Source organism: Cucumis sativus, chromosome 1 (genome assembly GCF_000004075.3).
Source record: "Cucumis sativus cultivar 9930 chromosome 1, Cucumber_9930_V3, whole genome shotgun sequence".
Lineage (NCBI taxonomy): Eukaryota > Viridiplantae > Streptophyta > Magnoliopsida > Cucurbitales > Cucurbitaceae > Cucumis > Cucumis sativus.
Window position 1 is genome coordinate 516748 of NC_026655.2, and position 26552 is coordinate 543299.

The window sequence follows — 26552 nt, forward strand, 5'->3', positions numbered from 1 at the left end:
CTCTTAGATACGAATATATTTCTATCACTAACATTGATATAAATGTATTAGTTTCTATCATTGATAAAATTTAAAATTTTGCTATAATCTGTAAATATTTTAATTTATTTTATTATTTTAAAAAATGTTTCTACAATTTATAGTTTTGTTTGACCAAAATATTACAACTATTTGAATAAAAAAACAAAAGAAATTTAAAAACATGAGAAGATGGAAATGTTTCTTCAAACATATTTTATCCGTTAAAAAGATCTAATTGTTAATTCGACCATTTATTTACTATTATATCGTGATGTTTTATATTTGTGGTGTAGATTATACTTTACATATAAAATAAACACTTCTCAGGTAATCACTTCTATCCAAATAATTGTAACATAAGATAGGAAATTATAAGAGTGAAATAGAAGGTAAAGTAGATCCTTTAATGCAATGTTTTAATCCGTATAAACGACGTCGTGTAGAGGAAGATCTTGGTGGCGCGCAGCCCATGCAACGGCCCACCCAACAAACACACAAATCTGTGGTGCTCCCGCGGATAAGCTCAGTCACAAAAGCCGTTAAAATCCTCAACTGAATTCCCACTTGAGTAATTCACAAGAAGAAGGAGACTGGATTCCAATGGCGTCCACAACACTCTCCCTCTCCTCGCCCTCCATTTCCGGTTCTACAACGCCTTGTCTTCCCCATACTGCCACCACCGTCGCTTATTTCAAACCCCATAACAGAAGTTTCTCTACTTCTCTCTTGGGTAAAAGCCTAAGTTTGTATCCAACATCGAGAATCCGGCCAACAGACGCTAAGAATGCTTCTAATGGGATCACTTGTCAGGCTTCTTCTATTCTTCCGTCTGCTCTTCTTTTTGATTGCGATGGGGTTCTTGTCGATACTGAAAAGGATGGCCATCGGATTTCCTTCAATGAAACTTTTGAAGAGGTTTTACTCTTTTCTTCACTATTTCCTTTTTTGTTTGTCTATGTCTCTGTCTATGATTATTGATTTAGTTTACGGTAATGTAGGGCTATTTTTAGTACTTGGTCATGGTATGAACTTCAATGAACTGAATGGCATTTAGATGATTAATTTTGTTTTCTGTTTCAATTGGTTGAATCTGGAGAATCAAGCAACATGGGTTTAGACTAGTTTTGATTTCTGGTTAACCCAATCTAACGATACTGTAATTGAAACGATTTCACAGAAAGAATTGGGCGTTACTTGGGATGTAGATTTGTATGGTGAGTTACTCAAAATTGGTGGTGGAAAGGAAAGGTAATTGACTTTTTTGGTCTCATAAATTTGATCAGCTGTGAGATCTTGATGATTTAAGTTCATTTGCACTCAAAGTAAGAGCTCGGCATCGGAATAAGGTTATTTTTTCTCGTTGAAGTTCTTGGAGGATAATGTTGACAATGATTCTATGATATTTGACTGTTGTAGGATGACAGCGTACTTCAATAAAGTTGGATGGCCAGAAAAGGCTCCCAAGGATGAAGATGAAAGAAAGGCATTCATTGCTGGACTCCACAAACGAAAGACAGATTTGTTCATGGCCCTTATTGAGAAGCAATTACTACCGCTTCGACCTGGTGTTGCAAAGTTAGTTTGTTACCTCTCTAACTCCCTTGACCTTGATGCTCATTGCAATAATGCGGCAATTAGAAAATGCATAACCATGATGAAAAGACATTAAAATATTTTATGAAAAATTCCAAGACAGTTTTAGCCCTCTGCTATTTGGTTTACTTGGTAGTTAGTATGGTACTGTTCTGTGTTCTCATTGGCATAGTCCTCAGATTGCTCTGCTTTAACTAATCTACACAAAGCAATTAAACTTCTCATTTTTATCCCTTGGAAAATTCGCCACGGCCATATGTGTGATTGGTAATTTTTAAGTGAGTACATGCACAAGGACTTTTCTATGTTATTGAGATAGTTGTATTTAAATCATGTAGGCTAATTGATCAGGCATTAGGAAAAGGAGTGAAAGTTGCCGTTTGTAGCACTTCCAACGAGAAGGCGGTATGCACTACCAGGTTCTTATAAGATTAGTAGCCTGTATTTGTAATCTTCATGATTCCTACTATATTGTTGTTCAATTGTTTTGCTTCTATCAAATTGTACTCACTGCAAAAAAACTATCCGTTTTTTGTTATTACTAGATTAATTGAAATATCGTTTCTTCATCTGCTTATGATTGTACCAGCTGAACTTCATCCATTCAATTGTAGGTCTCTGCGATAGTATCGTTTCTACTGGGATCGCAACGAGCTGAGCAAATCAAGATATTTGCAGGAGATGTAGTGCCTCGAAAGAAGCCTGATCCAGTATGATTCTATCTCTCTAAAGTCTCTATTTTTGATTGCTAATATCAAGATATCTAGAGAGCAATGAAATTTCCCTTGATTTTAGTTTTTTCTTTGTTGAAGTGATTAGTTTATCCGTACTTGTTAAAATGGAGAACTACTTTTTGCTTTACTCTTTCACGCGGTCATCGGTGGAAATATGTTCTAACATCCATCTACTTTAGATTTACTAAAAGTGTTGACCAACTAATCTTTAACATAAAGAGAAGTTAGTGCTTTGTTAAAACTAACTTGTCTTTCTTCATTGCAGGCTATCTATATTTTAGCAGCCAACACCCTTGGTGTTGATCCTTCAAGGTACGTCGTGATACCTAGAAATAAGAATATATATAGGTTCGATTTAATAACCATTTAGTTTTTTATTTATAATTTAAAAAAAAAATTTATAACTTCTTTACAAGAATAATTTTTTAAAAAATATTCTTTTTAGTTTTCTAAATTTGGCTTGAAATTCTAAAAAATGAATAACAAAACAAAGAAATCTACAAATGGAAGTTGTATTTATATGTTTAATTTTAAAAATCTAATGGGTATCAAACGAAACCTTAATGTTTTCATAGGCTCGTATGATTGACTGTTTGATAGAATCACTTGAAAATTGCCTCATTTTCTAAGCTTAGTCATAATGAACTAACTAAATCATGTTGATGTTCTTAAGGGTTCTTTTTTTCTTCATGACTTAGTCTTTGTACTAATGGCATTCATGTGACAGAAAGTTAACGCACTTGCTATTTTTGTAGTTGTGTTGTGGTGGAGGACAGTGCCATTGGTCTTGCAGCTGCCAAAGCTGCTGGAATGAAGTGCATAGTAACAAAGAGTGGGTGAGTTTCTCGTCCAACACTATACATATAGTAAACACCTCTATGGCTTAGTTTATTGGAATATATTGTTTTTGCGAGTTCAGGTATCAAATATTTTGCACATTTGTAAAGTATCTCAGGTAAAGCTAAATACTTGTTTTGTTTTAGAATGGTATCCTATTCATTTCTTCCACAAGATCATAAGCAGTTGTTCGCCTTTATTGTTACTATATCCTTATAACCGTAGATATGGTTCTATAACACATACAAATATACTTTCTTTTCTTCTCTAAGGTGAAATCTTCGTCTTAATTCGTGTTTCAGGTACACAGCTGAGGAAGATTTTCTAAATGCAGATGCTGTATTTGACTGCATTGGAGACCCTCCAGAAGAGCGTTTTGATTTGACATTCTGTGGAAGCCTTCTTGAGAAGCAGTATGTCAGCTAGAGCCTGCAAGCACCAATGCATAATTTTCATGTACTAAAAACCAAGCAAACGTCACACTTTTTGACGTTTATGAATTCAAAATATAGAGATGTCAGGTCATGCTTCTTGACTTAAATCTTTGTATTTAAACCTTACATATATGTATGTCAATTTGTTGATATATCCTTCGTTTTGCTCTTGTAAATCAATACAAGAGCAAATTTCGTTTTGCTCTTGTAAATCAATACAAGAGCAAATTTCTTATATTTGAATTCTCATACTTCATGTTGCTATTCTTCTATTCTCCCATTTCCTAAGTTTAAATTATCTAATAAACATTTTGTGGTTTTTAAACAATACAATAGGTTAGTTAACTTTTTTCTTTTATTCTTAGCATCTCCAAATATAACCAAAAAATCTCCAAATATAACAAAAAAAAAAAAAAAAAACAAATGAATATATCAAAAGATATGGGATTCACAAAATTATGGAAATTTTGGATGATTGATCAAAATAAAAATTTAGGAGCCTATACAATTAGTAGACAAATATCTAATCAAATACTTTATACAAAGCTACATTTTATTTAAAGGTAACCTAATCAGCTACACTTCTTAAATAAATAACTACGGAATAAAATAAAGTTGCATTGAACTCTAAAGCACCTTCTAAAGTCATATAATCAAAACACACTGTCTTCTTCCTCCTTCAACACGAGAAGAGAAGAAAATCCTTTTTAGGGTTCTGTAGTTGAGTTTGTAGTTGGTTTCCATGGAGGATGTCGGTGTGGAGATCATTGCAGTGGACATTATCAAACCCTCTTCTTCAACTCCAAATTACTTTCAACTTTCTTTGATCGATCAAATGGCGCCTCCCTCTTACATGCCCGCCATTTTTTTCTATCTTCCTCAGAATTCTCAAAATATTGTTCATCAGATTAGGGCTTCTCTCTCTCGAACCCTAACTCGCTTCTATCCCTTGGCCGGAACCATGCCTGAGCGATTCTACGTTGATTGCGACGACTCTGGAGTTGAGTTTTCTGAAGGCAAAATTGATTGTGAGATTTCAGTTCTCTTGAAGAATCCTGAAATCCGCATTTTGCACCGTTTGCTTCCACTTGTTTTTACCTCTCATTCTGCTGATTCCAAGTTTCTGCTCGCCGTTCGGTTGACTCACTTCATCTGCGGCGGTGTAGCTGTGGCTGTTTGTCTTTCGCACAAGCTTGCCGATGGGGCTTCTGCTGCTGGATTTGTTAAAGCCTGGGCCGCGGAAGCTAGAGGAGGTAATAGTAACTCTATTTTGGAGCCTAATTTTGATGCTGTAAAACTCTTTCCATGTAGAAAAATTCCAGGTTTTAAGCGAGGAATCGAGGCTTCAAAAGAGAAGATCTCGACTAAGAGATTTGTGTTTGCCAAATCCGACATAGACGTGTTAAAATCTCTCGCTGTTGGTACCGGTGGTGGCTCCGTTGCGAAACCTCCGTCGCGTGTGGTGGCTGTTTCGGCCTTTATTTGGCTAAGATTAATGGCACTGGCTCGAACAAGACCGGTGAAAGCAAAGGTGTTTGGAGCGCTATATCCGGTAGACTTGCGAGCAAGGATGGATCCGCCATTGCCAGAAAATTCGTTTGGCAATGTCTCCTGGTTTACAATAGCAACATCCCCGGTGGAGATCAATGAAGATTTACCTCTTCTGGTGGCTAAAGTAAGAACCGCTATACAGGAAATCGACTCCGGTTTTGTGAAGAAACTAGAAGATTCAGAACACTTGTTGGAATTGATGAAGCAAGTGGACAAACAACTCTCCAGTGGTGAGGTACATCTCTGGAGCTTTACTAGTTGGTGTAGATTTCCTGTTTATGAAGCTGATTTTGGATGGGGAAAGCCCACTTGGGTTTGTAGTCCGAGTAGGCCTTTTAGAAATTCAGTCGTTTTAATGGATACTTCTGATGGTGATGGTGTTGAAGCTTGGGTGAACTTGAAGGAAGAAGACATGGCCATCTTCGAAAAAGACGAAGAGCTTCTTTCCTTTTGCTCGGATTAGCTTTTAATGTCGTTTGGCTTCTTTCTGTTCTGTTTCTGAAATGAAATCCAAACCCAAATCCCGAGCCATTTTTTGCACACCAAACAACAAACACTTCAAACCTTTTTATTCCATCTGTTCGATGAACAGAATAATGCCAAACACTCAACACTTGGAATTTTAAAAACTTATAAAAGAAAGAAACAGTTCCATGTTTTCATCAAACTCAATCCCGAATTTGGTTATTTATGAAACAAACATGGGTGGTGACAAATGCAATGAACAAAGACAACACAGAAAGAGACAACCATCCAACAAACATAGTTGTTTTTTTCTTTCATTAATTTCCTCTTTGGGAACTAATTGGACAACAACCTTAGCGTAGGTTTTTTAGCATTTCCAGCAGGAGGCTGCAACAATGGGCTTGGACTTCCAGCCAAGAACCAAACACCCCTTTTCTTCCACAATAGTGTAGCCTTCATTAGCTTTAAACTTCCCAATCCACTGCTTTGCCTGAGCCATTACTTTAATGGGCGAAGCTTGAAAACCTGCTCTGCTCATCCTCCTCCGCCATTGATCCACTCTCTCGTGCCTCTCAACCCTTGCCATCCCCTCGCAGCTCACTATGTTCTTTATCTCCTCCGCAAAATAGAACTGCTCAATCTTTGCTCTTCTGGTGTCATATTTCGGCAACATGGCATCCAATGAATCAAATATGGCAGAATAATAGTGAAGAGCTTCCATGAATCTCCCTAAGAAAAAGGGTCCATTGTGATTTGAATCTTGCTCCACTAGAACCAGAGCCTTGGGGGAAAGGTCATAAATCATGCGAAGTACAGAGGTTAGAGCTCCTCTGCTTTCTTTGACCACACAATGCATCTGAAAAATGCTGGTGATGACCAAAGCTTCACCATCGTGAAGTTTTATGTCTTGAGGTCGAAGATTTTCTAAATTTCCCTCTACAGCTAAAACCTCCACTTGAACCCCAACGCCTTCTGCGTGAGCTTTCAACTTCTCCCCCATCACTCTGTATCTATTTACAGAGAGGCCAATGCCAGTGACTCGGAGCAGTCGCCGGTTTGAAGACTCAGCAAGCCTCTCAATGAGGCTGTGCCATTGATGGCCATATGGCAAACCAAACGCCATTCCCAAATCCAACACATGGACAGAATTCTCTCCCTCAAAGACTTCCAATATTGATGAATTGGCCACAAAATGCCCAAACTGGATATGTGGGTAAATCTCATAAGCAAGATTTAGAGCCTCATCCTTTTTCTTCCTGTCAGACGAGTGATCCACTCTGCTCATGATGGGCAAACCAAAGCCAACATAGCCAAGTGGCTGAACCAAAGCGAGGCGGTCAGCCAATCCTTGGACAAAACAAGAAGCCACTCGTTGGAAGGAAGAGCCAAATACCAAAGCGTTGGCTCGAAGCTCGGATAGAAGAATTGAAGCATGAGACCTATCACGACAAGCCACAGCCTCAGCACAGGCAACAAGAAGGTGTAAAAGCCTCATCCCATCAGCACTAGCATCCTCCTCTGCCGCACTCTCCTCCGCATTAATGATGGCAGCAGCAGCTTCCTCCACGGCTTCCGCTGCCAAATAACGCTGATTGTAAGTCCATATATGGGCACGGAAGCCAGTACTCAAGCTATCACAACTGTTGCTGCGGCTAAGACTACTGCTATTGTTGCTACTGTTTCCACTACCATCTTCAGTTGGGGTTGATTCAGTTTCAATTTTGAGTCTTTTATGTCTGAATTCGTCAGAGAAGGAAATGACCCATCTGCTTGATGCAGTAGTGTCATCCAACAAGGAGAGCCAGTGGGCAGCTCCGCTATCACCCATCGTATCCTCATCCTCCTTTGTGACGGAGGTGAAGTCTGTGGAGAAGAAGCTGCCCCCGTCACCATCAAGAACCATTGTTGGTTTGGTGTCTCTGTCACTCCTGATGGAACTGAAGGGAAATTGTAAAACACTGAAGGAGGGTGATTGTTATAGCATTGTTGGGTGAAAGTTCCTAAGTTTTGGTACACTATTAATTTTTATTTATTATTATTATAAGTTATAACAAGGAAACCAAGTTGTAGAAGAATTAACACAAGAAAATGGGAGGAATTATTGGGACAAGGTAGAAACTAAGAAGCTCCAAGTGTTGGGGAAGTTCAAACTGTTGGTTGGTTTTGGTTGGTTGGTTAGTACAGTAACTCAGGAAGAATATAACATGGGGGGAGTTAATGTGTCATTTTCAGTTTGCTTTTTATACATCTTGCTGGCGTTTTTTGGTAATTGCCTAATTCTTTTAACTCTTCAATAATGTCACTCCTACTCATGCTTGCTAGTTTTTTTACATTATTATTATTTAACTTGCATACATGTTTTTAAGAAAATACCTATAGACAAAATCAGATATTTTTTATGATCTTCTGAAAACATTTTCAAATATTTGCAAATTATAGCGAAATTTCTTATTACTCTACTACACACTTGTTTTTTATCCATAGATATTGATACACTGATATAAGCCGATCACGGATCGAATCTAAAATTTTGTTATAACAGTCTTTTCATTTAAAACAATTCTTCTATTATTATTATTGTTGTTATTTGTATTATTTATTAAGAATCTTTCGCATTCACTTGAAAACAAAAACAAAGATATATATAATTGTGATTATATTTTCAACAGGTGCTCTTGTTTGACAATAATAATTGAAATATGTCAACATCGGCACTAATAAAATTGTGATTATATTTTATGCCCCTAAATTTAATTCTGTATGTGAGTATGTTAGGGGTGATCAACGGTTTTTCGGCCAAACCGATCCCAACCGTCATTTCCAACAAAATTGACCAATCGAGTTTTTGGTCATTTGGTTTTGGTCTTCTTTTTAGTTAATTTTTTCTTTTCTCTCCCATCTTTTGCTAGTTAATTAATAAAAACATAATAATTAGACTGTAAATATACTACCAAAATATGGGTAGTAATTAAATAATATGTGATAGATTTCTTAAACCTATCCAATGATTTTAACCATACTAATAAATTTAACTTTTTCGGAAAGTAAATAAACAAAAATTAATGGCAAATTGAATCCACCTTAAAAATAAAAGAAGTTACAACAAAATTGAAAGCAACGCACTTTTCGACCGACTAACTTCGATTCGATATTTCAATTTTTCAACCTACCATACTCATTCATAGAGTAGATTAGTAATCATTAAATCCCACCTGCCAAAAACAAAGTAACATTAAATCCCAAAACTTAAACCCAACAAAAACTAATACAATAAAGTACCGTTTTTAATAAGCTTGAATATGGAATTAGAGTTTCACGCCAATCATTTTGACATCACATTGACGTTGGATTCAACAGTTTTGAAAGTCAAATATCTTTCAAAAGAAAAAAAAAAAAGAATAAATAGAGTGATGAGAGGAAGGCAAATGGAGGGTTATGAAGGAACACGAAGATGTTAAGGATTCCTAGTGCCGGCTTGAACAAGAATGCATTATCTAATACACCAATCAGAATTAAAGGAATTGCTTTGAGTTGTCTTCCCAATCACATTGTGGAATGAATTAATTAAAACTTTATTGCAATGTCAATTTTCATCTTATTAATGTTTTAATTTAATTTTACTTTTTTGTTAAATGGTTTGGATTCAGTCAACTGTCTACATATTGCCCTACATCTTCCATACTTCTCCCAATTGAATTCGAGGAGCAACACAGACCATACCAAATTCAAACTATTCATATCATCTCATTTAATTTAGTTCATACTATAGTATTCCCCCATATTGGGCCAGGGCTCAAATCCCAGTCAAGTCCAGTTTGGACACATTAGCAAAGGTCCAATAAACTGATGAACTCGATATGGATAAGGATTGTGATGGACAGTCACCCGTTAACTACCCCATGGTCCGTTCATATTTGAGATAGTCGTAAATATAGTAATTAGACTACAAAATAATTAAATTATTTAATTAAATAAATTCTTATTATTTTTCAGCGATAGATTTCTATCATTCATAGACCTTAGACATATTTTGCTATATTTATAATGTTTTAAAAATATTATATATATACTAATATTTTAATCTAATTGATATATTTATAACTATCAAAATGGTTAAATGTAAAATTATTTTTATTTAAAAATAATACAGACTTCCTAAATTTCAATTATGTTTTATGATGCAAACATGAGTATAGCCAATTTAAACTTAAAGTTTGATCTCTCAACCTAAAGACATAATTGATATTTTAAATTAATGAGTTTATTAAATACAAAACTGAAAGTTACACAAATTTCTTTCTAAACCCCATAAACATATGAGTACAATCATTTTGCATCTTATTCCAATCACATTGTAGGAAAATAAGTTCAAAAGATACATACTAATGTTATGGCAAATTTTAATTGAAAAAGTAAATAATGGGAATACCCATGATGAACAAAATATTGTTCTAAATTTATTTGAACAATATTATTTCCATTGGAGGAGGAACGAATAGGCATTAGCCAATAGGTGTAAAGTAATAAAGGTTGTTCCTAACATATATTATTAAAGGACTATTTTTGTTGATAAGAACATCAAAGGAAATAGCAAGGAAAGGATGTAGGAGTCAAGATTCATTGAATTGGGTCATGTAAGTGTCAAAATCGCTTCTCAAAAAACAAATATATACAAAGTTAGACTAATTTTTATATATCATTTGGTCTGTCTCAAAAGTCATATCTATCTATACTGTGAAAAATTCTCTTCGCTAAAATCAAAGTAACAAACTAATTAGAGGCGGAGGGGAATGGCTTCTGGTATAGAGTCCGGTGGGCACAACCCGGCACTCGACTACGATACCGACGTACCTGAAAATCCAGCCTACGAGTTTGCAGAGTTCGGCGCCGGTTGTTTTTGGGGGGCAGAGCTTGCCTTCCAGCGAGTTGTTGGTGTGGTCAAAACGGAGGTTGGTTATTCTCAAGGCCATACTCCAGATCCAACTTATAAACAAGTTTGCTCTGGAATTACCAATCATGTGGAGGTTGTTCGGGTCGCATTCGACCCGAAAGTCTGCCCTTACACCAACCTGCTCTCTCTCTTTTGGTCTCGCATTGATCCCACCTCCCTCAATCGCCAAGTATGCAAAACATCCACTTTCTACAAACATTTGTTTTTTTTATATGATTTCTATAAACTCAAGGTTTCTGTTCTGTTTGTGTTATGGTATGACAAAGGGGAACGATAAAGGGGCTCAGTATCGATCGGGGATATACTACTTCAACGAGACACAAGCTCGTTTAGCTCATGAATCCAAAGAAGCCAAGAAGTTGGAGTTGAAAGACAAAGAAGTTGTAACAGAGATTCTTCCAGCCAAGAGATTCTATAGGGCAGAAGAGTACCATCAGCAGTATTTGGAGAAAGGAGGAGGGAAAGGCCACAAACAATCTGCTGGAAAGGGTTGCACTGATCCCATTAGATGCTATGGTTAAGGCCAAACCAACCAAGAATAATTACATTGTGTGTTTTTGTTAATCCTCTGCTTTTGTTGCTTCTGGGTTTGGTTGAGACTGGGGCTTGCCTATTATATCACAAAGTTGCACATGTAATAAAAGTTCGAGGCTTCTCTATGCTATCATCACATGTGTTTTTTACTCCTCTTTCCATTTCTCTTTAAAACAATGCTAAATAAAAGCAATTCATTATCTTAAGGAGACAGTAAGTATATAATGCTGCAGAAAACAATAAATAACAACCAAAAGCATACTACACACCAAAATGAAATAAGCCGAATGCTCATTGATTGATTAAAATCGTAATGTTTGGTAAAACAATGGAAACAGAAGAATTGCTATACGATCAGATGAATAAAATGATGAACTAACTTTATACCACACTTTTAACTCTATCTACTGTACATCAAGTGGAAAGCATGTGAGAAACTGTGTGTGCGTATCACCACACTACTTCAGTTCCATGTAAATATTATACCATTTCTGTCTGCAGACGCAAGCGGTTTTCCAAGCCCACTCCATGAACAACATAGAACAGATGCAGTGCTCTCTTTCAGAGTGCTAACGATATCATGTTTTGATATTGACCACACATGAACTGACCCATCTGCAGAACCAGCTGCAACGTAGTTGTCGTCTGGACTGATGCAAGAACGGCTCCAATTGGAAGCTACTCTATTTCCAGATGCCCTTAATGTCCCACAGACTTCCAAAGATCGGATATCAAATAAATTATGCAAGTTATCTCTCCCACTAGTCAATATTGTATTGCCATTACGTGACAAAGAAAGAGATGTAACAGCAAGGGAGTGTCCAGCAACTTCGCTAATCAATTTTCCTGTTTGAATATCCCACAACCGAAGATTTCCATCCACATGGCCAGAACAAATGGTCTGTCCATCCATGCTGAAGCGAACTGCATTACAATTGCTGGCAAAAATGAAGGTCTTGGTGCAGTAACCCTTCTGTAGGTCCCAAATTTTAATGGTGCGATCATATGCAGCACTCACAACATAGCGGCTAGAAACTTTGCTTACATCTACAGCACATACTTTGTCGGAGTGACCAGTCAACGTATGGCGCACCCTTCCAGAACTGATGTCCCATGCATATAAGTTGTTTGAACTGCTTGCTGCAATAACAGATCTATTATCATGGGTAATGGCAAGATCAAGAACAGAACCAAGGCACCCATGTAGAGTGGAACTTAATGATCCAGTATTTGTATCCCACAATTTGACTGTACGGTCCTGCCCCCCACTGATCAACTTTCCTGAGTTATTTTCGAACAATATAGTACCACAGCCCCCTTCATGGCCACGGATCCTGTGCTTGCACACTGAGGGTACAGTGGATTCCACAAAGAATTCAGCACCCTCTTCACTTTGGCGAACCACGCCATCAACCTGTTGCTGAGCAAGTTTCTCTAAACCACTAGCCTTGAGTCGGTCAATCATATCCTCATAGAGTGCATTTGCCTGATAAATAACAAAAGAGACATTTACATTCACATTTGGGTTTCATGTGGGGGTGGGGAGGTGAATTTACTTCATTTCGAAAGACAACAATTCATGAACCAATTCCTGCTCTCTAAACTGAATTAAAGATAGCAAATTTCCACCTTCTGCATTCAAAGTGGCATATTAACCAATGGATCAACAAGAACTTCATGGAACTAACTTCACAAAATTCCAAAAGCCCATAAAACCAATGTGCTACACTTTATCAACTGGGGAATTCAGGCATTAAGAATATCAAATTGGACTTTTCCATTTAACCCTTCTGAAGCACTTACAGTTAAGATCATGAGAACATTATGATCATCATAAAATCAAACAAACAAACAAAAAAAGAAAGCACGAGAAATTGTCTACATTATTACATGATGGACATGTGAACTAAAAATTTTGTGTTAAGAGTATTTTATAAGCCAGTTAGTGATTCAAAATTCAAACTAAAGCAGGTTACCTATACCAGAACTCACTCCTAAGTCCCAGCAGCGTATGAAAAAAAAAAGAGATTGTGCTATCTATTTGAACAATAACTAAAATCTATATTTTCAACCAAATGACGTAGAAAAAAGATGAACAAAAACAAAACAAAAATACAAAGACCTCATTGAGACGTTCTGCGTCCTGCATCTTTTGAAGCATCCACCGGTCAACCAACATTTTATTTTCAGCCTCTGCGTTCTTAGCTTTAACTGTCATTGCTTCAAGCTGTGTTTTAATTTCTTGATTCTCACATAAAGCCAGTTCCAGAGCTTTAAGTTTAATCTCTAAGTCTGCCTTCAACTGAGAGCATTCATCCCTGAATCACGTAAGAACTTCCAAACATTCATACAACATATCGATCTAGATTCATCAATCAATTCCCAACTCCAAAATGTCCAAGAATTACGAATGAAAAAGAGGGCAAACCTGGCTCGACTTAATTCCTGCTCCAAATTATCAATCACGGCCTCTTTCTCCCCAATCAAAGATTTAGAAGTTCGAACCTCAGCAACTTCAACCACAAGTTGCTCAGATAATCGTGATTGAGCCTTGTAACATTGCTGAAGCTCCAATTCCAACTTCTCCGCTTTCTCTTTCCATTCCGAACTCTAAAAAGGAACATAACACAAATACCCCAATAACAAGTTTAAACTGAAACCGAGATTTTTTTGGAATCAAATGGTGGGGAAGAGATTTTAGAAAGTGGGTAATGGTGAAAATGATCAAAAGTGAATGAAAAATGGAAGAAATCAAAGAGAAGAAGAGACCTGGGTTATGATGGGGCGAGAGAGAGCGAGAAAAGCAGGAGCATGCGCACCTTCTTCAAGGAGATGGCGTTGCCGGAGGGCTCTTAGAGCGTGCTTAATCGCTTCGTTTGCTATCTCGTTTGGGGACATGATCATAATCGATCGTCCACTGCAAAAGGAGAAAACTTCTTATGATTGATTCAAGAAATTTCTATATAAACAAATGAAACCCAATCATTTTGTTGTTGTTCGCTTGAATTGTAGATAAAGCATCATCATCCCTCTACCCTAATTTTCATTACTTATTCACAAACCCCAAATAAATAACTAAATAAATCACTTTTCTTTCTTTCATTTATTCAGAACTAAATTCCATCAAAAGAAAATTTTAACTTAGGGATGGTTTTTTTTGTTTGCCTTTTCTCCTTTAAAAAATTACTTTTTTTTACGGTAAACAAAATTCTCATATTCTATTCATAATAGACATTTGTTTTTTTCTCTCTTCCTTTCCTTACCTTTCTCTTTTGATTTTTTTTGTTGCCAAGAGAGGATGGAGAGATTGTCCAAAAGGATTTGAGAAGTGGTTGAAATCGGAAAAAAGGATTTAAGAAGTTGTTAGAGCATAAAACGTTTAGAGTTTTTGTTAAAATGTGAGTAGGTTGGGTCGATTGATTTTTCACTAGATAGAGCTATGAATTTTGGTTGAAAATTGACCATGGAGCAAGAGCGAGGGTGCAAATTTGTGGGTGAAAAAGGGACTTGGAATGAAAACAAGAGTGAAATCTACATCCAAAATAGACTATCTTTTTTTTTTTCTTTTTTCATGTGAAACAATTACCTTCTCACAAGTGAGAACAAATGGGCTCATAAATCAGAAAAAGTGGTATATATTCAATTCATAAAAGATGAAAATGACATGAAATTTTCCAATTAATGAAATATTGTTTGTGTTCAAGAAAAGATAAGATGAAGAAATAAATAATACACATAAGAAATTAAATGGAAATCATTTAAGCTCAAAGAGTCCATGAGGAGAGAGATAACAGAGAGGGTAGACTTTTGAGGAAGATTTAACAACAATGATTTTTGTTCTATTAACAATCAAGGTAGAAGGTAATGAATTCCCCATGTATCAAACTATAAACATGTCACAACCCAAGTATGGATTTTCCTAAACCAACACCCCATTTTTTCTAGAAATCAATAATTAGAAGTAGCTTCCCCAACATTTTCTTCTTTGTATACCACCCACCACCCACCACCCACCCCCTTGCCTTTTTTTTTCTTTTTTCTTTTTTTCTAATCAGGGAACTACTCTTCCTTCACCAATCCAATCTCTACATCTACCCGGCACGAATTCTATCCAACCAATCGACGCTCTTTCGAGCTTTTTCAAACTGTTGGTCGATGCTTCTTCTTGGTTTCTCATAGAATTCCACACTTCTTCTTGATCTCTCTACTTGGTCTATTGAGATTTTTAGTTTCTCTAGCTTCTCGATGTTGTTGAACTTGTATCCTTGCGGTCTCGATTTGTCTAGTCTATCAACGCTTTTCCTAGGCTTCTCTCGCCTGTCTGTGCTCCTTCGTGGGGCCTCAAAACAATCTGTGCTCCTTCTTGATTGCTCCATTCGGTCTGTGCTTTTCCTTGAACCATTCCTTCGCGAAGGCGATCTCTCAACGGTGGTTACAAATTTCTTGAGATGCCTGATGTATTCTGGGAAGAGTTCAAGATCACAATGGTTTCCTCCTTTCAGCCACAAGGGTTCATATTTCTCTTGACACAACTCCCAAAGCTGTTTGCCGTGAGAGAAATCAACAACGTCGTCGGAGGTTCCCTAGAAATGAAATCATCAAAGGAATTCGGATTCAGAATAGGAAGAATGATTGAAGCATAAAACACAATCTCCTGACTTGATTGTTAACATAAGATCTTTAAGATCTACAAACTTACATGAATTACCAACACGGGGCACTTAACATATGGTATTTTATCAATGTTCTGCAGATAATCAAAGGGAAAAACATCAGGACTCCATAATATTAGATAAAATAAGGTAAGATGTCTCATGTTATGGACAAACAATATAGGACCTTATAGATGTCAAACCAGTATGTGCGTTTCACTGGATACATGACTCTCAATCCTGATAATATAGGACTATGCAGGACAACTGCTCGTAGTCGGGGCAAACGTGCAGCAAGGTCCAAAGTTGGGCCACTTCCAACAGATTGACCATAAAGGATTATTTCCTCTTGCTTAGCACCATACTTCTCCTCAAGACACTTGTATGCAGCTTCAATATCTGCATAAGTATTGTGCTCACTTGGCTACAAAAAAGTTTATAAACACAACAATGTTATGAATGACAGAAGATTAACTTCCACCAAAATTTGAAACATGGAAAGGATCTGTTGAATTTACCTTTCCAGTGGACTGCCCATATCCAGAGTAATCGTACCTGCATAAGTATCAATATGAAGTTTGGTTTAATTTTTGCAGTTTGAACGAATAATCACACATCTATTACCATTTTAGGACTTTTGCTAACATTACATGTGCCAAAACTACTCCATGTTGAAGGATAAAAAGGGCAGATTTTGATCAAGGGTGAGGCCAAAGAACAAGGTATGTACAATACCAATGCATAAAAACTAAGAAAATGTTACAACATTACAAAGTCACAATACCAATGCATAAAAACTAAGAAAATGTTACAACATTACAAAGTCACAATATTTTCAAGGTTTGAATGTAAAATCAACAAGAGTTGATCTAGATTGTACCATTAAGCTAAGTATAATGTTTCTGGGGAGACAAATCGTTTGCCTTTTCTCTTATGTCTACCTAAAAATACTCAACTAAACAGCAAAAGGAAGAAAGTAGTTGGGGCTGGTTTAGTGAAATTCAAAATGACTCAGCTACCACACTCGATCTAACTCCAGTCTTAAGCCCACAAAAGTGCTGTAAACTCTGAAGGCTTGTGGTTCATAATTTCCATTTCTCATTTTGTCAGGAAGATTGGGAACAAAAAATTTTAATCTTTCGAATTTAGTTCCATTTTGTACAATCGTGGAAGACGAGGTTTCGTATTCCCCATGTTGTGGTAATGAGCAAAACAAGAATACTATGAGTGGGCAGCTAAGGGAGAACGAAAGTGAATAAACCCCAGCTGAGTGACTATTCAAAATTACCACCAACACAAAGAATCATCTTCCAAAATTTAGATCTACTACAGATCACCACTTTAACAATTGATCTCAACCAATTCTACTTCAAATACCCAAATACTGAACCCAGCAACAAAAACTAAAAGCAACCAAACATCATAACCCTCCACCTAAGTATAAACATATAATTTCCAGCAAGCAGCTAAAAATCCCAATCCTCAACAACCAGATGCATAAATCCAAAGATTCAGCAAATGGGCAAGATCAATTCGCCACTAATCCGCCCAAAACACGAAGTAGAGGAAAACACACGCACGCACACACACACAAAAAAAAAAAACTCCTCGAGCTTTCCCATGCCCTCAAAATGCAGGAATTGAAGAAGAAAACGAACATACCCAAGAAGATTAACGCGCAAATGGATGCTAAGCTCAATGAAGAGCTCATACATCTGACCAACATCAGCAGCATTTCCATGTGAATAAAGAAGCGTGGAAGTAGCCATAGGGTAACGGATGTAAACAGCAACGATCTCATTGCCTTTACGCGTGGGAAGCTTCCAGACATCGACATTTTCACGGTGGGGAAAAGGGTCCAAGAGAAGAAGACCAGTGGGTTGGTCTTTAAGAATCTTGTAAGAGGGTGGATTAGGAGGGAAGAAGGCGAATTTAGCAGCCATGGAAGAAGTAACACCACCCATGAAGCTTCAGTAAGTAAGATTGAAATTGAGATTGAGAGAAAAAAAAGATGAAGATTGAAGGATTTTAGAAAAAAGAAAAGGGGAATTCACACATTCCGTTGAGCGATGGAAGAAGGAGGTTCCTTCAGCGAAAAGTATGTGAAATTTATCTGCAGAGAAGAAGGGAAGGGAAGGGGGTGTGGGGAAGACTTTGGAGTGAGAGAAAGTGAGAGCTCTATCGTTCTTGTTCACTTGTTTATTGAAAAGGGAACCGATTCTGTCACCGGCAGTGTCATGGAAACATCCATCTTACCTTCTTTATGCCCACACATTCTTCATATTATGTCTCTTTTTTTCCTCTCTTTTTTTCTTCCCTTTCTTCAATTTCATATTTTTTTGTCTCTATAGTTTTCATCTTGTTTCAATCTCATTTCTATATAGCTTCACTATCGTTTTCGTCCTTTTGGCTCGTTAAATGTTTATCATCCTCACTATCGGTTATAATAACAAATAGATTATATGAATCGATGATGAACGAGCACCAACACCTTTAAAAAAAATGGTAAATAGTTTACATATATAACACCAAGACCAAGTTGATTATCAATATGATCCTCTAATAAAACTTTCATTTACATAGTTTAACTCATGCACAAAAAGTTATCTCCCCATTTGAGATCAACGGTCTTACTCTGCTTTGTTCTTCGTACAAATTAAACAATTGGATAAAAGAAAGAACAGAACAATATTTCTCTTTTGTGGAGAGACTTAAGTTAGATTCTAAAATTGAACGTATCTTTTAGTTATTGATCAGTTGAGTTATATTTACACTGAAGACGAATCACATAGAAATTTAGATGTATTAAAGTGATGAAATAAATTTGTCTTTTATTATCTCACACTTCACCCTTTTTTTTATTCTCACATCTCATTTTCTATCCCTTTGTCAAAATTAAATCCACAATAGAAAATGCACCTCAAATATTCAACAACCCTTTTTGAATATAGATAAGACAAGGGGAATTTGGAATATGATTGATTGATATTGACCTATGAGATTAAATGTTTGAATATTTCTTAGTTCTTAGATTCTCTTCCATTTTCTACTTCTAAGCTGCTTAAATACAATTAATCAAAGTTTAGTTTCTCTCTTTGAACCCTAATTATACTCCAAGTTTAAATTTTGTTCTTATTTTTCCAAAATATTATAATTATAGTAAACCGCAATACACGGTTATTTGAGTCTATTTTGAGAAATAAAATTTTACTACATTTTGTAAGTACATTGATTCATTTTATTATATTTGAAAACAACACATTTTACAAGAGGATATATTTGATTTTCATTACCTCTGTTTCTTTTTTTTTAATATTGTTTATATAACAGTTATCTAAGCTTTCAATTCCAAACAAAAAAAATTCTTAGGTTAGTATATTTAATAAATGAAATAAATTTTTGAATTGTTTTTCAATTATGATAATTTTTTTAATCTTCATATGTACTACTACTATCAAGTGATGAGTCTTTATACTTTAACAATCATGACCTCTAAAGACATACAATTCCCATCACCTTATACATGTAAAGTTCACGTGACATGCCAAAGATCAAGTTCAATTTTCACAATTTATAATCTCGATAGTAATAAGTAAAAAGAATCCCTTTGCCAAAAATAAAAAAGAAAAGGTAAAGGTAAAAAGAAAGAAGAAAAAAAGACAACACTTAAGTGACTAAATACCTTCCATTCTAAGAAAAAGAATGCATATATTATATCAAAATTTGATTGATTAAAAGTATATAATACAAACATATACATATAGGAGGAGGAGGAGGAGCATGGAATTAAAGAATGATTATGAAGTGAAAGTTGAGAGAATAATTTGCATGGGAAGGGAACATTTGATTTTGAATAATAATAAGTTAAATAGTGAAAAAAATGTATGATAATAATGAAGGTTTATGATAAGGTAGATAGATAGAGTAATGTTGAAGGGAACTATATAATATTTTTATATTAAATGTCACAACTTAAATAAAATAAAATTTAATATATACATTTTAACTTTGAAAACGGCTTGACAGGCTGTCCCATTTCGTTACTCGTGTCTATATGATTTTGAACCCCACCCCTCCCCCCTCCCCCTAGCCAAAGCACAAAGAAAGAGACCATAGACACACACACACATATGTATCAATTAAAAGTTCTCCAACTCCAATAACGAGGCAAGTCCACTCTATCGATGTTTACGGTTTGGTTCGATTCAATTTAGGGTTTTGATTTTAAGCTGAAACTACACCGAATCGTAAAATGCAAAAATAAAATCTTGTATGAAATCGAATCGTATCGTACGTTTATGCCAAATTGAATTACAAAAAAATTTATGAACACTGACAATCATAGCATTGTTAATAGTTATATCAATTTAATTAGGAAAGATAGTGAATGAAATGAATATACTAAGAATCATTAATTTAATGTTAGTGAAAGATTAAATTAATTGGATGAAGGGTTGAGTTGTGTGTTAATTGTACTTTGGTTTGAGATTGTTTGTTCATAGCTGGCTGAACAGCACATCTCTTTTGATATTCACTGTAAAAGCCCTAATAATTGATTTTTCTTTTCTCTTTTTCTATTGAGTCTCAACAACACCAGATTAGATCTATTTATAAAGGCCAGGAAATATAATAGTAAAATTAAAATAATTTAATTCAAAATCAACATTTTATATATATATCAAGCATACAGTGAAAAGAATAGGAATAGAACAGTGTATTCCGTTTAGGTCTGAATTATGTACTTAAAATATTTAGAAACTACAGTAAATTTTTGGATTATATGTACGATATAAACTAATAAATTTTATAATTGACTATCAAATCACATTGATAGAATTTAAAAATTTGTTATAGATTATAAATAGGAAGATTTTTAAAAACAGTAGATTTTACAAAATATTGACAAACTATAGCAAATTGTATCACTGATAGTAATTGATATACTATGATGAAATAAAAATATAAGTGATAAAATACAAAATTTTGATAGAAGCATTGTCAAATTTGCTATTTTTGTCAATTATATTTAAATATAGGTATATTTTAAATTTTAATATATGAAAATGGAGGAAGAGAGAGAAGGATAGAGTAAATGAGGAGAGCATGAAAGTGTTAGAGTGAGAGAGAAGACTGTTCCACGTGCACCCGAAAGGCCTGAAATTTGGCAGTAAAATGTTCCAAAGAAGGGACCATCTCATATATATATATATATATATTTATAGGAAATGAAATTACATTCATATTATTTTGATTTTATTAATGTTATGTTATATAAAAAATAGTTTCCCACAACATTAAATAGTTGATGAATAAATAAGAGAAGGAATAAATTAAAATTTGAATGAAGGAAAAAGAAATAAAAGATGGATGTGTGTTTGTTGTAATAAAGAAAAGAAAAAGGAAAGAGAGAATGTGAATAAATGTGTAATGGGAGAGTTCCGAGAGAGGAAAAAATAAGAATGCATTAGGGAATGGGAAAAGATTAAAGAATGAATTGGGATGAGAGTCGAGAGAACTGACCAAGGGAGCGGCTCCACGCTGCATTTTTTTCCTTTCCTCCACGCCACGGGATCCACAATCCACGTGCTCCTTCTTACTTTTCTTTTCTTCCTTTTTCTTTTTCCTTTTAATTATACATGTACTTCTGTGTGTATATACACTCAGGTAAATGTTCAGACTAACTTACCCGCACATATCAATAGAACTTATTCTTGGGTTTGTGGTTCAATGCCATTGATGTATCACTAATCTCAAAGCCAAAGGCTTTTAAAGATACTACTAGAAGATATTTAAATAATTTACAAATTAATATAACACGTTTTACGATTTCTTCTATCGATGTCACTGATTGATAAGCACTTAGATGTTGTTTTGATTTCTATACTTTTGAAATTTGTTTAATTTTAGTTCATATCATCCGATAAATCTCAGATTAGTAGTTTTTCATTTTTATCGTTTAAAATTTATTAAAATTTAACAAACTTGAGAGTACGGAGGAGAACAAAAACGAGGTATTAAATGAATGGAATGGAACATGAAACATGGGGTTGCCCTAAGGAAACCCACTTAGAGGGTGGACCAAAGGCACAGAAAGTGTAGGGCTGCCCTACAACAATAACCAAAGCCCCAGAGAAATGGGCCTCACTCAATTTGGACTTATCACCTTACATTCCTTCTCTTTCCTCCCACTCTCCCTACCATTTCAAAGCTGAAATGGGGCAGCTTTTTCCCCCTCTCTTTTCTTTGGCATATGCCATTTGTGCTCTTCTAATTAATTTCCCCAATTACTAAACTTTTATATATTCTCTTACAATACTAATAAATGTAGGGTATAGAGACTTGTACCTCTTACTTCAAGTATATGTCCAATTGTGTGTTCGTGTTAGTATTATAGAGCATTCGTTGATGATTCTTTATTATTGTATATGTAACGTGAACGTTCTAACCTTTATGTTAAGTGTTTATTTATCACTTCAAATTAGTCATATTTTCGTGGATTTGGATTCTACTAATTATATCAAATGCTTGTAATTAGTCAGTGTTGAGGATTCTACATTGGAAAAAAAAAAACCCTACATTTCTTATAAGATAGATAAACCACTTCTTTATTTTTTGGTAATTAGTGTTAATTCTTTTGAGCATGCTAAAGTCTCGTATTTTTGTGATTGAAATCCCCTTCTCTCTTTGCGGACTTGAGTAGAGATGAGAGTTTATTAAAGACTAACTCCTGACACATCAAAAACTGTGTCAGAAGTTAACCATGAATTTTCGACGCATATAGCAACGCGTCGAGAGTTCTCTTAGATCTCTTGATGCGGTAAGTAATGCATTTGGCGATAGTGCCTCTTTTGAAGCACCGATTTGTCTCTTCTGAAGTAATAGTTTGTGCATCAAGAGAGATCTTATCTCTCGATGCAAGATTTCTTGATGGTTTAAAACGACATCGGAAGATCAAGAATTTATTTTAGTGTGACATTTAGCATTTTTGCAACAAAGATTTCAACATTTTCTTGATTTGTTTTTTCTTTTGACGGAAGTAGCAACAAGCTCTAATTTAATTTTGAATAGATATTAATTATATATTTTCTTTTAACTACAAACTAAAACATCCTTTGTATACCTCTTAAAAGTCGGTTCAATTTGTACTTGTTGTAGTGTAGCATTCTATTCAGACTCATAGTTAACATTTTCTCACCCAACGCATAGCTCAACTTCTTATCACTCTCGCCTCTTTCATGCACTCTCTTGATCCTAACATGATCCAATCATTCACACTTTACATTCACGTCTCTCTTTTAAACTTACAACTCCCAACTCAATATTACTCGTAACATAACACATCTCGTGAAAATATATTACAATTTGATTATCAACATATTTGTGTAATATAATAATTCTTTATTATTTTTTATTTTCTAAAAATAAATGGTGCATTTAATGATATGTAAGAATTTGGTAGGAGAGAGCAGCAAAGGACCATATTAAGCAGCAAAGTCACAATGTTGTTATCTTCCATTATTTCACTAATTGGTTGAATAAATTAATGATCCCACCAATGAGAAGTCTCCTATTGTCCCATAGTTTAGTCTAAAATAAGAGTGGTTGGTTGATCTCATCACATGCTCCACAAGTAATAATAATCATTTGACACAAAACTCAATTGGTCTATATTGGAAGAACATGCTCTCCCTATTGCCTCCCTTTTGGATTATTTAAATCAACATGGTAACTATAAACATGACACGTTTCAATGATTTAGTACATATATAGTTTAACTTTGTGTTTCTTTATTTTAATATATGTCACATGTCACATGTTCTTATGCTTAACTTTGAAAAGGACATTAATATAGTTTATATGTGATTTTGATACTCCCCTTCTTTCATTATTATTCTACTTGCCCTACAACACGTATTCATTTCTTTTACCTTTCTTCAAATTGAAATAATGTTTGTCTCTACCTAACCCATTTTGCATTTTTCAAAATACCTAGTGTGTGTATATATAATACAATGAATAATATGAATAATAGAGAGAGAGAGAGTAGTACTAGTACTAGTACTACTACCCCTTATTCTATTGGTCTACCTTTGAATTTGGTGTTTTGTGGGGGAGATTGTTGCGATGTACTTTTCATAGTTTTTAGGGTTTTCTTAGGGACGGAAAGTTTTTTTTGTTAGTGTCTAATAATGATTTATGTGGACAACTACCGCATAGATGAATATTAATAAATTCTTATATTCTTACAGTGAAAAATACATTTTGATATTCACAATCACAATAACAATACAAGTTATTTTGGATCATAAGATCAATTACCTAACCACAAGGTGTACATTATATTGTGTCACAATCGTAATTTTTCAAACACAAGACATGTGATTGTGCTACACTACTTGTTCTTCACGTTTGTAGTAAATCCCAAAGTTGTGGACAAACTCACAGTATGATGTAACTTTCTTTACGTTTTTAGAGAAAATGGTTTTATAAAACGTGGAAGAGAGAAAAACATCGAAAATTGTCAATTGCAAAGAAAATTTATATTGCAAATAGTAAGACAAGGTTTTTGACTGTGGATTCAACTAGTGGGTCTCATGTCATCTATAGTACATTTTAAACGTTCTTAAGTTCTACATACTTGCATATGAAAAGTGCGAAATGTCACATGTAAGGTCAACGACAGCAAAATGAAAGCAATAATAGACTAAACTATGTACACAAAACATAAAATAACCTAAAGATAAAATGGTTTGAGGATGTTTGGACATACGACTATAGGTAAACAACACCCTAGACAGAAGCAATGCCCACATTGGAGATGTAACTTGATAAAGGAAATAGGACATATAAGTTGAATTAAATAATTCAACTGTAATATATTAAAATCTCCATCGTCTAAGTTTTATCATATTTATTAATTATTTTGTATTATGTTATATCTTGAGATATTTATTTACAAAGGTTCTAATAAATTTGAAGTTTGGATTAAACATTATAATTTAATTATATGCAAAATTACGAAAATGTCCGATTTCGTATCTTTGATGAGGCCTCCACCTCCCACAATATTTGAATCAAATCCCAACCAATCAAGAGCATAATTCCATCAACTCACAAACAAAACAAAAAGAGCATAAAAAATTAAAACCGACCTCATCAAGCCACGTGTCAAATAAATAATACAAAAAATATCCCACTTCCGCCACGTGTACCACTCACACGTGCTCCCAACACTTGTTATGAATCACGGTTTCTTCTCAAACATGCAGGAAAAAATGCCAATGGCACGGGAAACGACGCCGCTTAGAATAGCCACACTCACAACTCCAAACACCGCGACCTGCTTGGCCGCCCATAACGGCCTCCTCTACTCCGGCGCCACCAACCAAATCACCGTCTTCGATATAACCAACCATTTCACTCAAATCGACACTCTTTGCGTAAACGACGCTGCTTCGGGGTCCGTTAAATCCATCGCATTTGGGCCTTGGAAAGTCTTCACGGCTCATCAGGACTGCAAGATCAGAGTATGGAAGGTCACACGCTCGGGACCGCCATGTCACCGGCTTCTGGCTACTCTCCCCACCGTTAAAGACCGGCTGTACCGGTTTATTTCGCCGCGGAATTATGTTCATGTACGGCGACACCGTAAGCGGCTGTGGATTGAGCATTGGGATGCGGTTTCTGGGGTGGTGGTTAATGGAGGATTTGTGTACTCTGTTTCATGGGATCGGAGTTTAAAGGTTTGGAGTGCTTCTGACCATAAGTGTTTGTTGTCTGTCAAAGCTCACGAGGATGCAGTCAACGCTGTTGCTGTAGGGCAGAACGGCGTCGTGTATACTGGCTCTGCTGATGGGGTTATTGGAGTTTGGGAGGTCAGGGAGGGGAAGAAGAAGAAGAAGTATACGTTGGTTAGGACTTTGAACAACCACAAATCCACGGTAATACGACAATCAACTAAATACTAAATACTAAAAGGAACTAAATACTAATACAATTCATTTATAGGTAAACGCGATCGTACTAAACGAGGGAGGTCGGGCAATGTTTTCGGGGAGCAGTGATCGTTCGATAATGGTGTGGAAGAAAGAAGATGGTGGGAAGAAGATTTCGTTTGTGGAGGATTTATGGGGTCATCAAGGCGCTGTATTGTGCTTGTATACTTTTCGAGACTTATTAGTTAGTGGGTCGGAAGATAGGACACTCAGGATTTGGAGAGGTGATGTTACAAATGGTTACCGATGTACGACTGTGGTCGATGGACACAGGTCGCCGGTGAAGTCGTTGGTTTTGGTTTCCGTCGAAGATGGTGAACGGAGTTTGATGATCTGTAGTGCTAGCTTGGATGGAGAAATACGAGTTTGGAGTTCCAAGCTTTGATTAATGCTGCAAATGCTCAAAATTACGTGTACTCATTTACAAAATCGATTGAAATCTGCTTTCAATAATTATTCAAAATTGATTGATTTTGATGTTATACTGTGAAATTAAATATTAGATTAATCTTAGAGTTATTATAGCTTAGTTTAAAATAATTGAAAATTTTCATTCATATCAAAGAGTAAAATTTTGCAAACTTAAGTTTAGTACTTGTTATTTTTATTCAAGTTTAAAAGCTGACATTGTAACCATAAATGTTAAATTCTATGTTCTATAAAATAGTATAGAAAAGAAAAATACACATGTCTAACAAACCTCAAGGATCCTACAAGACATCATTAACAATATATAAAACTTACCATTATTATCAACTAAAATTTTAAAAATTAACAAATTTTAC

At 35.3% G+C, this 26552-nt stretch overlaps 7 protein-coding genes across 7 annotated transcripts; 4 read left to right on the plus strand and 3 right to left on the minus strand.

Annotated features, from left to right (window-relative positions):
- The first annotated feature begins 527 nt into the window (after window positions 1–527).
- On the plus strand, window positions 528–3881 carry LOC101219070 (CBBY-like protein). Its single transcript, XM_004138021.3, has 8 exons — window positions 528–936; window positions 1199–1269; window positions 1438–1596; window positions 1953–2019; window positions 2229–2324; window positions 2614–2660; window positions 3104–3184; window positions 3488–3881. The coding sequence occupies exons 1-8, from the start codon at window positions 622–624 to the stop codon at window positions 3609–3611; spliced, it is 960 nt and encodes a 319-aa protein (XP_004138069.1). The 5' UTR covers window positions 528–621; the 3' UTR covers window positions 3612–3881.
- A 139-nt stretch (window positions 3882–4020) lies between these two features.
- LOC101203956 (stemmadenine O-acetyltransferase) lies at window positions 4021–5735 on the plus strand. The gene has a single exon (XM_004138213.3). The coding sequence runs from the start codon at window positions 4362–4364 to the stop codon at window positions 5631–5633; it is 1272 nt and encodes a 423-aa protein (XP_004138261.1). The 5' UTR covers window positions 4021–4361; the 3' UTR covers window positions 5634–5735.
- A 217-nt stretch (window positions 5736–5952) lies between these two features.
- On the minus strand, window positions 5953–7962 carry LOC101219547 (GRAS family protein RAM1). Its single transcript, XM_004138023.3, has one exon. The coding sequence runs from the start codon at window positions 7536–7538 to the stop codon at window positions 6003–6005; it is 1536 nt and encodes a 511-aa protein (XP_004138071.1). The 5' UTR covers window positions 7539–7962; the 3' UTR covers window positions 5953–6002.
- Window positions 7963–10309: 2347 nt separating this feature from the next.
- On the plus strand, window positions 10310–11253 carry LOC101219789 (peptide methionine sulfoxide reductase). The gene is made up of 2 exons (XM_004138024.3): window positions 10310–10755; window positions 10853–11253. The coding sequence occupies exons 1-2, from the start codon at window positions 10426–10428 to the stop codon at window positions 11105–11107; spliced, it is 585 nt and encodes a 194-aa protein (XP_004138072.1). The 5' UTR covers window positions 10310–10425; the 3' UTR covers window positions 11108–11253.
- Window positions 11254–11394: 141 nt separating this feature from the next.
- LOC101219308 (autophagy-related protein 16) lies at window positions 11395–14176 on the minus strand. Its single transcript, XM_011654969.2, has 4 exons — window positions 13890–14176; window positions 13549–13730; window positions 13243–13438; window positions 11395–12606 (listed from the first exon to the last, which is right to left on the minus strand). Exons 1-4 carry the CDS (start codon window positions 14022–14024, stop codon window positions 11584–11586), a joined length of 1536 nt encoding a protein of 511 aa, XP_011653271.1. The 5' UTR covers window positions 14025–14176; the 3' UTR covers window positions 11395–11583.
- A 671-nt stretch (window positions 14177–14847) lies between these two features.
- Window positions 14848–17994, minus strand: LOC101220027 (alpha/beta hydrolase domain-containing protein 17B). Its single transcript, XM_004138025.3, has 5 exons — window positions 17435–17994; window positions 16291–16327; window positions 15960–16196; window positions 15820–15867; window positions 14848–15703 (listed from the first exon to the last, which is right to left on the minus strand). The coding sequence occupies exons 1-5, from the start codon at window positions 17734–17736 to the stop codon at window positions 15212–15214; spliced, it is 1116 nt and encodes a 371-aa protein (XP_004138073.1). The 5' UTR covers window positions 17737–17994; the 3' UTR covers window positions 14848–15211.
- A 6901-nt stretch (window positions 17995–24895) lies between these two features.
- On the plus strand, window positions 24896–26249 carry LOC101204201 (protein JINGUBANG). The gene is made up of 2 exons (XM_004138214.3): window positions 24896–25713; window positions 25781–26249. The coding sequence occupies exons 1-2, from the start codon at window positions 25012–25014 to the stop codon at window positions 26150–26152; spliced, it is 1074 nt and encodes a 357-aa protein (XP_004138262.2). The 5' UTR covers window positions 24896–25011; the 3' UTR covers window positions 26153–26249.
- The last annotated feature ends 303 nt before the right edge of the window (window positions 26250–26552 follow it).